This window comes from Montipora capricornis, chromosome 4 (genome assembly GCF_036669925.1).
Source record: "Montipora capricornis isolate CH-2021 chromosome 4, ASM3666992v2, whole genome shotgun sequence".
Taxonomy (NCBI): domain Eukaryota; kingdom Metazoa; phylum Cnidaria; class Anthozoa; order Scleractinia; family Acroporidae; genus Montipora; species Montipora capricornis.
In genome coordinates this window covers 17,431,205-17,446,204 of record NC_090886.1, presented here as the reverse complement: position 1 = coordinate 17,446,204, position 15,000 = coordinate 17,431,205, and the positions used below count along the sequence as shown (strand labels likewise).

The 15,000-nt window shown below is 42.0% G+C and overlaps 1 protein-coding gene across 2 annotated transcripts in view; it reads left to right on the top strand.

The window, feature by feature from the left end:
* The window catches only part of LOC138045694 (serine-rich adhesin for platelets-like), a 133,594-nt gene that overhangs the window by 40,137 nt on the left and 78,457 nt on the right, over positions 1-15,000 (top strand). For both annotated transcript variants that reach the window (XM_068892280.1, XM_068892279.1), the window contains 4 exons: positions 6,368-6,453; positions 6,539-6,625; positions 10,377-10,461; positions 14,702-14,792. In XM_068892280.1, coding sequence (XP_068748381.1) covers positions 6,368-6,453; positions 6,539-6,625; positions 10,377-10,461; positions 14,702-14,792 — 349 coding nt within the window. The remainder of the gene's footprint in view (positions 1-6,367; positions 6,454-6,538; positions 6,626-10,376; positions 10,462-14,701; positions 14,793-15,000) is intronic.

Genomic DNA, 15,000 nt, shown 5'->3' with positions numbered 1-15,000 from the left:
GTGCAAATAAGTTGACTATTTTAAAGTGTAGATTACAGTCTCTTTGCACTATAAAATGTAGCTTGGCCGTGTAAAGTGAATTGAATAAATTTATGTCATCATTTTCTTAATTAATTGCCATTTCATGTCAAACCCATGAAACACGGTATTCAGGGGTGTTTTGGGGATATTACATGATTTTTACATCAAATATGTACTGATTTCTCTTGAAGTCTTGAACTGTCGGAGAAACTGAACTTTAAATGGCCGAAAGTAGCCATGTTTTTAATGTATAAAATGTCTGTAAGTGTAAATGTGCTCAGAAAGAGACATTTCCTTTCATTAATGTTACATTTTTCAACCATTTTTATTGTTCGTCCTCAAGTCTAGGAAGTGTAATGGCCGTGACAAAACATCCATGACAACCTTTTGTTCTAGATATATCTAAAATGTTGCAGTTTACTAGAGTTTTGTCTCTATCCGAGAGTTTCTATTGGATGGTTAGCTTTGTAGCAGGATTGTCTTGAAAATCTATCACATAGTTATTTATGGAAAGAAAAAAATCGTTTCAATGTCGGGTAATGTCTGTGACATTAGTTCATATTGTTGCTGCCATTTCTAGAAATTGTTTTGGAAAAGGATGACATGAGGAAGTATTCACTCCACTGTGGGGTTTTTTTCTAATGAGAGCTAGTGTTTGGAGTCATTTACATTTTCCAAGATTAATTTTATCCAGTCAAAATTGTTCATAATGCATAATACTTGCTAGCAAAAAATATACCTAGAATTTTAGAACCCCTCCTGAGTAGACAGACCATTGTCGCCAGTGAAGTGGAATTTTATTTTCTGAGCACTACATGTATAACATGTCCACTTTGTAGTACAGAGTGTAATTCTAACTAATACGTCTTTTGAAAAATCTTGCTTATAACACCACTCGTGTGGAATTGCTCTAATAAATATGAAGTTGTTTACTATCTGAATGTTTTTGGGTTAGAGTAAAGCAATGAATTGTTGAGAAATCTTCGTGATAAAGGAGCTATGTCACACAAATGATGTAATTTCATGACACTGAAAATTTGCAAAAAGCATGAGTTAAATGTAAACAATCTTTGCACCAGTAAGTCGTAGCAATAAATTGGATTAACCAGGAAGTTAAAGAAATATTGTTGGCTTCTCAAATAAACTTCATTTTACACTATAATGACAAAACAGATAATTTCTGAGGTTAAAAACGTGGCTACCTATTAATCATTTGTCAGAGAGAAAAAATTCGTCTCCTCGTGTATCACATTTCAACACACATGTGCAAATTTGTTAAGCTCGAATATTACACAACATGGTGAATTGATAAAGGCCACCTTTTCCAGCAAAAAAAAGTATTGAAACAAACAACATATTTGCTATTAGAGGCAATTAATTTCAGGATCAAACCCTTTCCTGAAGAACCTTTTCCTTGAATAATGAAGCACAAGTTAGATGACAGCCCAATTCTTACAATAATTCCCCAAACTCATCCAAAACTACAAAATACAGTTATCGACTGTTAATAAACTATTGTCATTACTGCGAGAGAAGCCTCTTATGAGGGTTATCCATGGGAAAAGCACAAACAAAGCATTTCAGTTAATTTACGTCCTGCCAAGTATTAGGAATGTTTAACACTTCACTCGAGACAAGCTTTGCAGAGACCCCACACAGGTTCAGTACCTTCGCTAGCTGCCTGTAATAGAGGGCAGTGTGGCAATTCACCCAGCCAACCTGATCCATATTCTCAGATAAAGTCCCCTCCCGTTAGGGCTAAGGTGATTGCACAGCTGGATCTGAAGCCGTGCAATGTCTCACCATCATCTGCGCCCATCTTCTTGTATTATCTTTAAACGGGCTTCTGTGGCAGCTGAAGTGAAAGGCGAATCTTGAATACCTCCATTAGGCTGTATCGGGCGAAACAGGTAGCCATGTGTAAGGCCAACTTGGATTTGTCGCGCCACATCCAGGTGTTGCTCGATTCCTTTAATGGGACAGGTGGTTGTTTGTGAATTTCATCTGATTCCAAAAACATTCTCGTCCCCCTCCCTCAAGGTTTTTCCCAAACATGATTAAACAGAAAACTGTTATTATTTGGGAAACGAAGTGGGTTATCCCAGGATTCTAAAAATAGCCAGTGGGAGATCTCTCGAAGGGCACCATGCATCAAAGTCACCTTTTGAGAGCACAGGCTAAGGTAAGGTACAATCTTGCTGGGGATTAAGATAGATTTCAGCAGGCCTAGAAAATATCCCAAGCGTACCAGATGAAAAGCCACAAGCAAGATCGCAGAGCTGGCAGCAGCGTTGTTGCGTGCGTCATTCGTCTTCAACAGGCTATACTCTCCTTCATCTAACGGAACTTGAAATCGTCCATTGTGTCTGTCATCCATGTAAAGAAGACAAGGAACTCCAATTGATTGAAAGAAAGTGGCGGCCATGAGCCCTGTTGAATGATAAATATAAGGCAGTATTTTCCACCCGAAAGGTAACATGTTGTAGGTAAAGTACCAGCCTCCCCACTGAATTCCAAAAAAGGTAAAGCTATCTTCCGAGAGTAAGATATGGTCATACCCTGGTTTATCATCCAACGCCGTCTGTTATGAATCTTTTGCCACATACCGTGGTATATCATTCAGGGTGTCAAGGATAAACGGCTTATCCTCCATCCAAAGATTGAGGAAACGCGCATCATGGCAAAGGTGAAGCTTGGTTAGCTTGGTTGGTTCCACCATTAAGGGTAGAACAAGGTGCGGCAGTTCCACCTTGCCAAACTGACCCAACCAAGATATTTCCCCAGTTCTTAGCCATCAAGGTTTTTTGGATGAAACTGACAAAAGGTTTACTAGACATGTTGTTTTTGAACGCCTTTTGCGGGGGACGATCTGAGTTAAACTTCTACCCTTTTAATTGTCCACTTAAGCGTTTGAGGTACAGGAAGATAACAAGTCTTTCCCTTATCCATCCCAGGATCTCGTTCTTTCTGGATGAAGGATTTCTTTGTGCTATCTCTTTCTAGTATGTCGCATTAGAATGCAGCTCTCTGGCTCTGAAATAGTTAGAGTCCCGGAATACCTAGCTGTTGAACATTGCCAATGACTTTGCCTTGCTCTACCCGCTTAACTTTATCATCAAGCCCACAGTTAGCTGCCATCCCCTGCTGACTGTGACAGGGTCTTCTTTTGAGTCTACCAAACGAACACTATTCTTTTGGAACTGTCTGTGAGCGATTTCCATGTTGAATTTCTCATCAATTTCCCAAGCCCAGGGTAACAATTCCTAAAAGGAAAAGACACAACAAGACATTTACAAGGAGTAGGAAAAACCCCAGAGAGATGACAGCCTTGACCCAGAAATCCTGGGGGTGGGGGGTTGATTTAGATACCCTTTTTCAAGGCTGTCAAAAACTCTGACTAACTAGGCACCCTAAGAGAGAGAAAAGAAGATGGACTCTTAGTACAGCAGGTTCAGTTCACATGGTTTATTACAATAGTCAAACAAGAAGCAATACAACTTTCACCAAGAGGTCCAGCCATCAGAAAGTGGCATCAGTCCTCCTCCTCACCCTCAGAATTATCACTTTTGAAGAGGGAACTTTCTTGTCCCTTTCTGGCCTGCCCCAGCATATCTTTCTTCCTTTGCAAACAGTGGGCCTTAATGTGGCCGAACTTATGGCAGTAAAAACAACGGACTCCTGGGGCCCGTGGCCTGTGCTCCATGTTGCGTTCATATGGCATCGCTCCACATTTCCCACGCGATCCTGGCGGTAATGCTATTCTACCTTAGAGACGATGTCAAGGACCTTCTCAGGCCTTCTCAAATTGATCTTTTGGGAGATCCGTCCTTTCACATGCTGTTTGTTAGGCTACTTTGTAAAAGCCCTCCATCTGATGTTTATTATCATGAGACATGTTTTGAAGCAACTCAAACTTGTTAAAATCATACTTGTTAAAATCAGATAGGGGACGAGACATGTAGCTCACTAATCCTTGACACAGGCTCTCAACAGATGACTTTGACAAGGTTGACACTGTTTGATGGAGCTTCTGCAATTCTCTTTTCAACTTCTAAAAAAACACAAACAGACCTTTAAGAAGTCTATTTCAAAATACAAGGTAAAACAAAAGGGATCTGTTATCCCAAGATAGCTTAACACCAGCAGCATTTTTTTTTAAAATTATTATTCAGTTCGCTCACATCACTCAATAAAATTGTACTCCACAAGAGTAAACGTTTTGCAGGGAAGTCAGCTCCAGTTCAATACAATTTGAGCATGCAGATTATAATAACTCAGAACTCATAGTTGTTCTGAAAAAATATTTTGCTAAAAGAATGACGCTCTAAATAATATAACTCACACCACGTTAGTGTTAAAGAGGTTGGCTTTTGCTTGTAACACCTAAAGAGGAATAAAATTTCTCTGGCAAAAGTCTATCAAACGCCCACTGAGGGATTCATACAAGCACAAAACAAAACAACAGCAGGCGCGGATCCAGGGGAGGTGAAATGGGTGAATTTTCACCCCCTTTTTCTGAGCCCCCCTTCTTCCTTTTTGTTTTTGTTATCCCTCAAATATTGACCAGGCTGTAGTTCTATTACATTATTACAAAAATTCACCCCCCATTTCAAAATCCTGGATCTGCGCCTGAACAGGACATAACAAAACGTGTCATCCGCTTAAATAAAACGTTCAAGATTCACTACAGTCAGCAAAGAAAAAAGAGGAGCCTGCCACTGGAATCACACTAGCACGTAAACGGTTGCAAAAACAAAAATCTCATGCCTTGGAAAGCATCTAGTTTCATCAGCAGTCATTGACATTAACAATGAAAAGCTTAACTTCTCTTTACAAAAACAGCCAGGTCATTTGACATATGAACACCAACAGCAGCAATCATCTGACATATGAACACGCTGAAGGAAAACATCTTGTCGGATAACAGGTGAAACCTCGCCCCCGGTGAAACCTCATCGTTGTTTTAAAAGCATATGAATTCCATTTGTAATCATCCAACGTACAGACGATCATACTGAAGGAATCATCTTGACCAATAATTAGCAAAAACTCACCCTTGGTGAATTCTCACCCACTCTTTGCAAGCGTATAAATTCCATCTGTAGTCATCCAACAGGGAACGCACTGGAGGAATCATCCCATCAGATAACTGGCGAGACACTTCGCCCCCGGTGAAACCTCACCCACGCTTTACAAGCATATTAAATTCAATCTGCAGTCATCCAACAGCGAATGCACAGAGGGAATCATGCTATCACAAAACTGGCGAAAAATCTCGCCCTGCTTAACAAACGTTTCGATTCCGGTGAAAACTCACCCACACTCCAGAAACATACATACATAACAAAACAAGGAATTCACTGACAAGTTAATACACAAGGCCCTAATGTACCCCATGTACAGAATTTTTTTGAACTTTGCCAAAAGTTACATCTTATCCTGCTAATCAAAATTCTGTAATAAGAAAAAATTTCATCGTGCCGTTTTTTAAATATAAGCGCTTATAGCTGAAATTAAGGGTGTTTTTAGCAGGTCATAGTATTGCTATGGTAACTTATTGTGTCACAAAAATAATACCAACGTGTTCGCTAGTGATTGGGCAGTATTTTGATACTATAATTGTAGCATCAATTGATAAAGAGTAGTAATTATGACCCATCAAAAATCTACGTCTTGGAAAGTGCTGGAAACTGCTTTGAGCCACCTTAAATGTTCTACTGTGTCCACTGGATAAAACCTATGCATTTCTACTACCCCTCAAACCTTCCAAACACACTCACACTCACTCACACAAAGACATTACTTAGCAGGGGAGGTTCAGGAAAGGCTTTACCCGACACAGAAAAAAAAAAGAAATTAAACGCTTTTTCTAACTGGATTGCCTATGGCAACCCAGTCAATAGTCACCGGTACTGAATTATCCTAGCCGCACACTTTCGCAACCCTTATTTCTTTTGACCTTGTAATGTTGAGGTGGCTTCTTCTATAAGCCTGGTGTTTTCTTGAGGTCTCCAAGCTTACCAACATGCTGTACTCTGCAAAAATTAATTCTGTTCAATATCAAGGCTAATAAATTATGATGATGATGATGATAATGATAATGAAGTGAAAACTGATGATGAAAAGAAAGGTTTGGCCTTCTGATAAGTTTTAGTTGTGGATTGATTGGTGTTAGACAAATCAATAAACCTAATTAGAGAAATAAGGTTCAATCAGACAATGTTTTAAGACATTCTTCAAACTTTGGTGTGAATGGGGTATAACCTTCTTGGGAGTGACCCTGTACTATTTGAAAACAGGTGGTTAATATTGTACATAATGATAATGTGTGCAACTATTTTCATAGAATCGTCAGTTGTGTAAAGAATACAAGACTTTGAAGCAAGCATGGCTCATAAAAATGGAGAGACATGAGAACAACCCAAAGAGAAAGTAAGTTTATTTTCTCTTGCACAGGTAACAAAATGATTATTTATTCCATCCTTTTATCTGATTAAGTAATTTCATTTTTATCCAGACACAAAGAAGCTAAGCTTCGAGAATTTTATGAAAAAGTTTTTCCAGAAATTAAGAAACAGAGGGAGCAAACAGAAAGGTTTACACGGTGAGCATCATTTGATTATAATTATTGTTTTGTGTAGTAGAAGGAAGGGCACTCTGTTTCCAAAAATATGGACATGACTGTGTAGGTTGGTGTAGGTATCCAGGCATTCATAAAACTTTTGATTAGGGATATGCACTAAGATTCTGATTTTGGATGCACTGTACTCAGATCTCAAATGGAGCTCATTGATGTTCTAAAGGCTTTTCTACAGTCTTCTAAATCTTAGTGTCTTAATTGTGTACTGAGAAAATATGACTGAAAACTGGTATATTTTAGCTCATTTATTCCTGCAAAGATTACAACATTTTTGAGCACAAATTTCATGCGAATTGCTGAGAGGTGAATAGCAAAGGATATCTGGAGTTTCAGTTGCCAATCAGCCCGTGCGTTCAACGCTATCCACTGTTTTAGTATATACTAATAATAATTAGTATCACCCAACAAGTGGACTAATGCAAATCCTGCATTTTGATTGGCTACGCTATTAGAGGACTATTATTAATAGTCCTTGAGTAGTGAAAAGCATGGTGCTTTCTTTCTTTCGTTTTATTCCCAAATAAATATTCCTTTAATATGCATTTGGTAACTTTATTATTGCCTTTTTTGTCCGACTAGTTGGGTGATACTTCTGTAAGGCGGTTATAGCCGTGGAGTTGGTTGTGAGGCTGGGCTCTCACAACCTCTCTAAATGCTCCCAGTGGCGTGCGACTCTAAGAGCCTCTGTCGGCTAAGTCCAACTTCTGGCCTCTGCGCGGCGGAACTGGCACCACCGACAGGAGAAGGGGCAAAGGCGAAGCCACTACCGCCTTACAACCAGTTTCCCAGGGTAGATGGGGCTCTTAGCTTGTGAAGGCAGCCCATCTAGGGGAAGGTAAACCCTGATTTCAAACCTCCGCTGCCTTGCAGCTATACCTGATCTCAGGAAGGCTTCAGGAGTAAACCTCGAGGACAAATCCGGAGTGGAGCCCCTAAGGCAGATAGCAGGTGCTCAGCACTTCCTTCTGGCAACTCCTGCAGTGGAACTAGCCCCAAGTTGTATTGGTTCTTCTTTTCCCTTGGACCCAGCCAGTGACAACGAGAGGGGGACACTATCATATGGGCAGCCCAGCGGTGAGCACAAGACCCCGGCACAACACATGATGAGGCAGTTTACCGGTTCTAAGCTTCGACTGATTGGCATAAGTAGGAGCACCAGGGGTCTTGTCCAGTGGTGGGAGAAGCCCTCGCAGCTTCATTGGGTGGCTACTGCCCAACTCAAGCTAGGCAATCCTCAGCCAGTAAGGTGCCACACTGTCATTGCTTGCCTGCTCTACTGGATGCATAGAGCTTAGGGGACCCTCCCAAAAAGCTAGCAAGTACTTGCACCAAGCAGTCAAGAGCAAAAAACTACGAAGACTCCAGCTCTTCGAATTGCAAGCTGGAACATGTGCACCATGTGCCTGGTCTCTCTGCTGACCTTCAGTTAACTGACAACTGCTGCAAGACTGCCATCATCAACAAGGAGCTGGCATGACTCAAAATTGATGACTGGCGAGGTCATCACTGATCAGAGCATGCAGCTGCAACGTTGGGTGGAGCATTATCTTGAGCTCTACTCAACCCAGAACATCGTCACAGACACTGCCCTCAATGCCCTGCCAGGGTTGCCAGTCATAGAGGAGCTTGACAACACGCCCACCCTGGAAGAGCTCAGCATAGCCATCAACAGTCTCGCCTGTGGCAAGGCACTGGGGAAGGAAGGTATCCCGCTGGAAGTTTTGAAGCATGGGAAGCAAACCGTCCTGCAACCGCTTCATGAGCTCCTCTGCCTGTGCTGTGAGCAAGGTCACATCCCCAAGACATGAGAGATTCCAGCAAAGTCACCCTGTACCAGAACAAGGGTGACCGTAGGGAATGCAAAAACTATTGCGGCATCTCTCCTCTGAGCGTCTTTGGCAAAGTCTTCACTTGGGTCACCTTGACTCCAAAGCTCCTGGCAATCATCACCTCCTTTCACCAGGACATGCAGAGTATGGTTTGCTTTGATGGGGCCACCTGCAATGCCTTCCCAGTGAGCAGTGGAGTAAAGCAGGACTGTGTCTTTCTCCAACCCTGTTCAGGATTTTCTTTTCATGCTGCTCCAGTATGCCTTTGTAGACTGTACAGAAGCTGTCTACGTCCGGACGAGCTCAGACGGCAAACTCTTCAACATTGCCAGACTCTGCCAGACTCTGCACCAAAACCAAAGCTTACGTGGTGCTCATACGGGACCTGCTGTTTGCAGACGACACTGCTTTAACGTCCCACAGCGAGGCGATCAACCTCGGGAAGACCAACATCTTGCCGCAAGTTGCTGAGTCCCCCTATTCATCATCATAGACAACACAGAGCTTGGGATTTTAGACACCTTCACCTACTTGGGCTCCACCATGTCAAGCTTGACTTTGCTCGATGCTGAGATCAGCTTCAGGATCGCGAAAGCAGCTGTTGTCATGGCCAAACTCAACAAGGGAGTGTGGAGCAATGACTTGTTGAGCGAAAGGACCACGATGTGCGTCTACCAAGCTTTTGTCCTGTCGACTCTCCTTCATGGCAGTGAGTTGAGGACGACCTATGCCAGACAAGAGCAGCGACTCAACGGATTCCACCTACGCTGCCTTCAGCACCTGCTGCACATCAGGTGGCAGGACAGAGTCACCAACACCGAGGTCCTGGAGTGTGCTGGGTCACTGAGCATTCTGTCATTGCTCATTCAGCGACGCCTTCGATGGCTCGGCCATGCACATTGCATGGAGCCTGACCACCTGACGAGAAATCCTTTACGGAGAACTGCGGGAGGCCGTCCGTTGCGTGGGTCGTCCACTGCTAGACCGCTACAAGGACGTCATCGAGCGAGACTTGAGATCTGCACTAATCGATACCAGTGTATGGGAGGACATCGGCAAACACCGAGATACATGGCTGCAAAGTGTCAAAGTGGGGTGTTTCAAATGTGGAAGCGAACGCTAGAGTCCAGGCTACATGCAAGAGAGCGGCAAGGAAAGAACACGCAGCCTCTGCCCGCGATTCCTCAAGGCACGTCTGCGCCACCTGCAACAGAGACTGCCATTCCAGGATCTGGCTACAGTCATACAAGATCCTGCCCAAATCCCCAGTGCTAACCCTCACCTTTTCGAGACGAGGATGCCACTATAGAGTTGGGTGATACTAAAACAATTAGACCCATCGCCCTCAAGGGCCACAGGTCAATAGCCCATCAATCATTTATCAGTGTTCAACACTCAGCTGAATATAAATTCTCTGTACTCACTGAAAAGGTACTGTTCAGCAGTTTGCTTGGGCTAAAATTTAGTGGGAGGTACTGTGAAGCAATATAAATGCCGTTGTAGTATTAAAACTCTCGCCGTCATCAGAGTGAGTCTAGGAATGACTTTTTATAGATATAACATTTGCTAAAAGGCACAGTTGTGTTACAGTGGATTTCATTTCCACCATTTCTGTCAGTTTGAATATTGACAGTTTATAAAACCAAAAAAAGGGGTGGAGGGTCCCAATGTTTACTGATATATATCATTTCTTGTCCAAGCTTCAACAAGCTTGGCCACACTATCTTCTTCTGTTATGTGCAAGTCCTATAATCATCTAATAAAACTGGCAAGACCTCTAACCCTTCATATACTACATTGTTTATGTGTTGACAAATTACACTGTACATATTTCAGTTGTGTAACAGGTGCTTACCACTGTAACCATCTCTTTGTGGTCTTTACAGGATGGGGTCAAGGAGTAACTGGGGTATTGTGGCTAGAAGTGAAGCAGAATTTAACGAGATTGTTGATAATCTGAATGAACAAGAGGTAAGGCTTTAAACACTTTTTAAGTGGGGATTAACAACACATGAATGTAGTACAGACGTCTCGCTTACCTAGTGAGCAGAGGTCCTTGAAGCTCCTGCTGTGCACTGCTGCACTAGAAACTGATCTTATGTCATACATTTGTACAATAGCTCACTGTATATGCATATCATGAATGTTGGAACAAACAAGCAGAAGATACCAAATGAGTTCTTGTAGGGCATTTGAACCAGGCACGTTAAATAATGAAACCTTTGTCTTCAACGTTTGCAAATGTACATGTATAAAACAATTTTCATCATCTTTCTTTATTACCGCGGGTAAGGATGGTAAAGATTATCGTTCAACCCCTATTAAGACTTGTCAATTGTTATGCAGAAAAACAGACTATTGAGTGCTCTTTAGTTAAATTCGGTTACAGTTACTGTATTTCTTCCTAACTTTACCTTGATAATTACACGTAACTATCACAAGTACTTTAAGTCAATTGGTATGGTAAAGAAGTGGACAAAAATGTTTGCAGTCATACATGTAGTGTTAAAAGCCATAGTTATTTTTCTCTTTTCCCCGAGCATATACGGTACCAGGTCTGTACATGTATATGTGTTGAGTTGAACAGTAACTCTAATGACATTAGTATCTAGGCTCGATTTCGGCCGCTCACTCTCGTCCGGCGTATCCTCTCTGAGAAAAGACCCCGTCTCTTTGGGGTGTTGAGAGCGGGCTCATTTTCCCGAAGAGCAGGTGGCATTAAACTGAGCCTAAAAAGACGAGATATCAAGAGAGGCCCAAAAGACAACAATATTAATGCTCTGTCTTAAATTTGCAAGCAGTTTATCACTGAGCCTTTTTTCTTTAAAACTTCTATTTCATGTATTCTTCATACCTATACATGTAGGTATAGTTTTTGGGCTACAAGAATATTGTAGACTTGCACACCTGCTAGAGAAAGCTGTTAACTACTCCCGTTGGCAACACGACTTTATTCCTTGAGCACACACTAAAAATATTATACACATAGAGCTAAACTCGCAAGTTTTTATACTTATGCAAATCTAGAAAGTTCTAAAAAAAATGTCTCTGCATATATTACGGTTTTCAGGACAATGCAGACTAATCAACAACACTCTAGTCCATGCTACGACAACACCTGAGAGGTGACAGAATAAATTGGATCACCTAAACACTTCTAAGCTGATTATATAACATCTCCCCCCTAACTGAAAATGGCTTAAGGCATTAACTGAAATGCGGTAACTAAATTGTCTCTATAAGTCTTTTAGGTCTTGTAATCACACGTCTCGGTTGTTCGCTGCTACTGCTGTCATCACGCTTTACACTCACGGCAGGTATCGGAGCAGTCTCTTGAGCTGGGGGAATGAAGCGACGATTTTTCACTAACTGGGCTCCATTAGTAGTTTCGACACTGTACGATCTCGGTTGAGACGCAACTGGCGTTTTGGTAATAGTTGCTGGAGTCCACTGGTTACTCTGGGGGTGAAGTTGTACGTAGACTCTCTGATTCTGTGACAGTGAAGGTAGATCCCTTGCAGTCTTGTTTCAGTGCTCGCACATTTTGTCCTTGTCTTTCACCATCTGTTCAGGGACAAGCTGGCAATGGGGATTCTGGATAGGGGATCTGATTGGAAGTAATGCTCTGTGCTTTCGTCCATTCGACAGTTCTGCGGGTGACGGTATACTGGTAGTAAGGGGTGGGGCTCTGTAGACCAACATAGCTAAGTTTGGATCATGTCCTGCGGCTGCACATTTTCTCATGGACTGCTTGACCGTCTGCACCATACGTTCAATAAAACCATTACTCTGCGGGTAAGGAGGGCTAGATGTGATGTGACCAAATCAGTACCGGTTTGCGAAGGCTGCAAACTCCTTTGACGAGAATGGGGGGCCATTGTCTGTCATAACGGTTTGAGGCACTCCATATTCGCTAAACACCTGCTTCAGAATCTCTGTAGTAGTCTGCTATCAGGAGATAGGTAGTAGACCGAAACTCAAAGAAATCAATTCCTAACTTCTCCCAAGGTCCTTGAGGAACTTCATGGGGCAACAGTGTTTCGCGTTGTTAGCTCCTGGAGAACGTGTGGCACACTTCACAGCTCTTTGCTGTCTGTAGTAAATCTGAGATTATTCCTGGCCAGAATACTGCTTCTCGGCTCTCAGCTGCATCTTTTAAAAAACCAAAATGACCTTCATGGATGGTTTGTAGGACTCCGTTACGCATCTTCTCAGGAACTATGAGTCTGTCCTTTGAACAATAGACCATTCTCTGCGCTGATCTCTTCTCTGTATGTCCAGTAGTCTACAAGAAGTTGGTGGTAATCTTTCTTCAATTCAGCCCATCCATTTGCTACCACCTGCATCAGTAAACCGGAAGTAGTGTCTTTTGCAGTTGCACGTATAAAATCTCCAATCCTCGTAGAATCGGCGGGGATCTCCTCTGTAAGCATGTGAACTGGGATGAAATCTTCCTCGTCTTCTCCTTCTTTAGGTGTTGGTTGTGGAGACACTCTGGACAGCGTGTCAGCTATGACATTATCCTTTCCTTTCAGGTATTCAATGTTTACATCATACTGGGATAGTCTCAGCAATAGCCTCTGAAGTTGCGGTGAGTTACACACTGGATTTCTTCCACACGCTGACCAATGGCTTGTGATCTGTTTGGACGGTCGCTGTGTACCCATAGACATAATGGTGAAATCTTTCAAGAGCAAATACAACACTGAGTAGCTCTCGTTCAATGTTCAATGTTCAATGTTCTCAGTTGAAACAGCTTTCTCTTTTAGACTTTACATGTTTCTGATCATTTGAACCTATCCTATAGGGCTGATCATTGGAACCTGGTATTTGTGGCTGCTGTCTGCGGTTCCACTTGGTTCCTAACTGCCTGTTTCCTTGGAGTGTATGAACTTCCATCTGTAGTGGATCGCCTTTGAATTCTGGCCACATATAACCAACCTGGTGTGCTGTAGCATCCTGATACTGAGCGATTTCTATCACCTCTTCCAGCGTCAATGCTGAGCCTTTTTCAATGCACTTATAATAGGCCTCTTTGGAACGTAGCCCGATAACTATTGCATCCTGAAGTAGTCAATTGCGGGCTTCCGGAGGATATTCACACTGGTCACACAGAATAGTGGCTTTGTCAATGTATTCTGCAAGGCTAAGATCACCTTGCTCCAAGCGGCGCAAATTTGCTGCTGCTGCAAGTGCGTTGGATTTTGGCTTTGTCTACTCCACGAACTTTTTTAACAGCATTCTTGGATCTCCCTTCTGTTCTGCTGTGAGATTCAGTGACTTGATGTGTGTTCTTCCAGTTTTCCCTGCCCAAATGAGAACATAATTTGCTTTCACGGCTTTACTCTTCGAAGCTAACGGGCCATTCAAGAGGAGTTCACGTTCCTCAACCCAATCCAAGCACTTTTGGTAGCATTCGGGGCCTGGCATGAAGTTTCCTTTCGGTGCTGGTAAATGCTCCAATTCAGCCATTGTAGATTGAGAGAAATGATACTTCCGAGAAACTAGTGGTGATCGCTGGTGATCTTGGCTGGGTTTGTTAAAATCGTGACACCATGTTAACTGCTCCAGTTGGCAACACTACTTTATTCTTGAGCACACACTAAAAATATTATACACATTGAGCTAAATTCGCAAGTTTTTATACTTATGCAAATCTAGAAAGTTCTAAAAAAAATGTCTCTGGATATATTACGGTTTTCAGGACAATGCAGACTAATCAACAACACTCTAGTCCATGCTACGACAACACCTGAGAGGTGACAGATTAAATGGGATCACCTAAACACTTCTAAGCCGATTATGTAACAAAAGCCATAATTCATTATTCACTGTTCATAAACGCCATTCCTCTTATTTGCCTGAGTAATGTCATCACCTCTTGATCTTATTATAAAACAGAGCTAAGGCAGTAATAAAAAATAATTACCAGCAGTGACTCTCAAGTCCTGAGCAATCAATCCTCATGAATAGTTACTGCCCCTTGAAAGTTTAGAACTCTACAAAAACCATTCTTTCAAGTTACTATAATTATGGCTTGCATTTTGAGTGTAGCATGAATTCAACTCATCTTTAGTATTTGGATAGGCAAGATGAGCCTAACTTGCCTGTCCTAGACTACCCACTTTGTCACAGTAAAAGAAAATCCTTTACTGACCAAACCTGCATCCTTCTTTAATTGTTACAGTATTTTCTTGCCCTTGCTTCTTAGGCCAATGAGCGCCACATGCGCACTTTAGCTGTTGAACCACCTCTAATGTTGGATGAAAGGGAAAGAAGAGTCAAGTTTATTAATAGAAATGGTATAAACCTACCTTTTATGAAACCTTTCAAATTTTACATCATTTTTCAATTTTGCTCAGAATAAGCTGGAATTTTGCATGTGAACACATTTTTCTTAAAACTTCAGAATGTAAGGGCGGGAGGATCAGTTGCCATTGCATGCAATGCAATGTGCAATTATTGATTCAATAGTTGTTATGTGCGATTATTGAGTCAAGTCAACAAAGA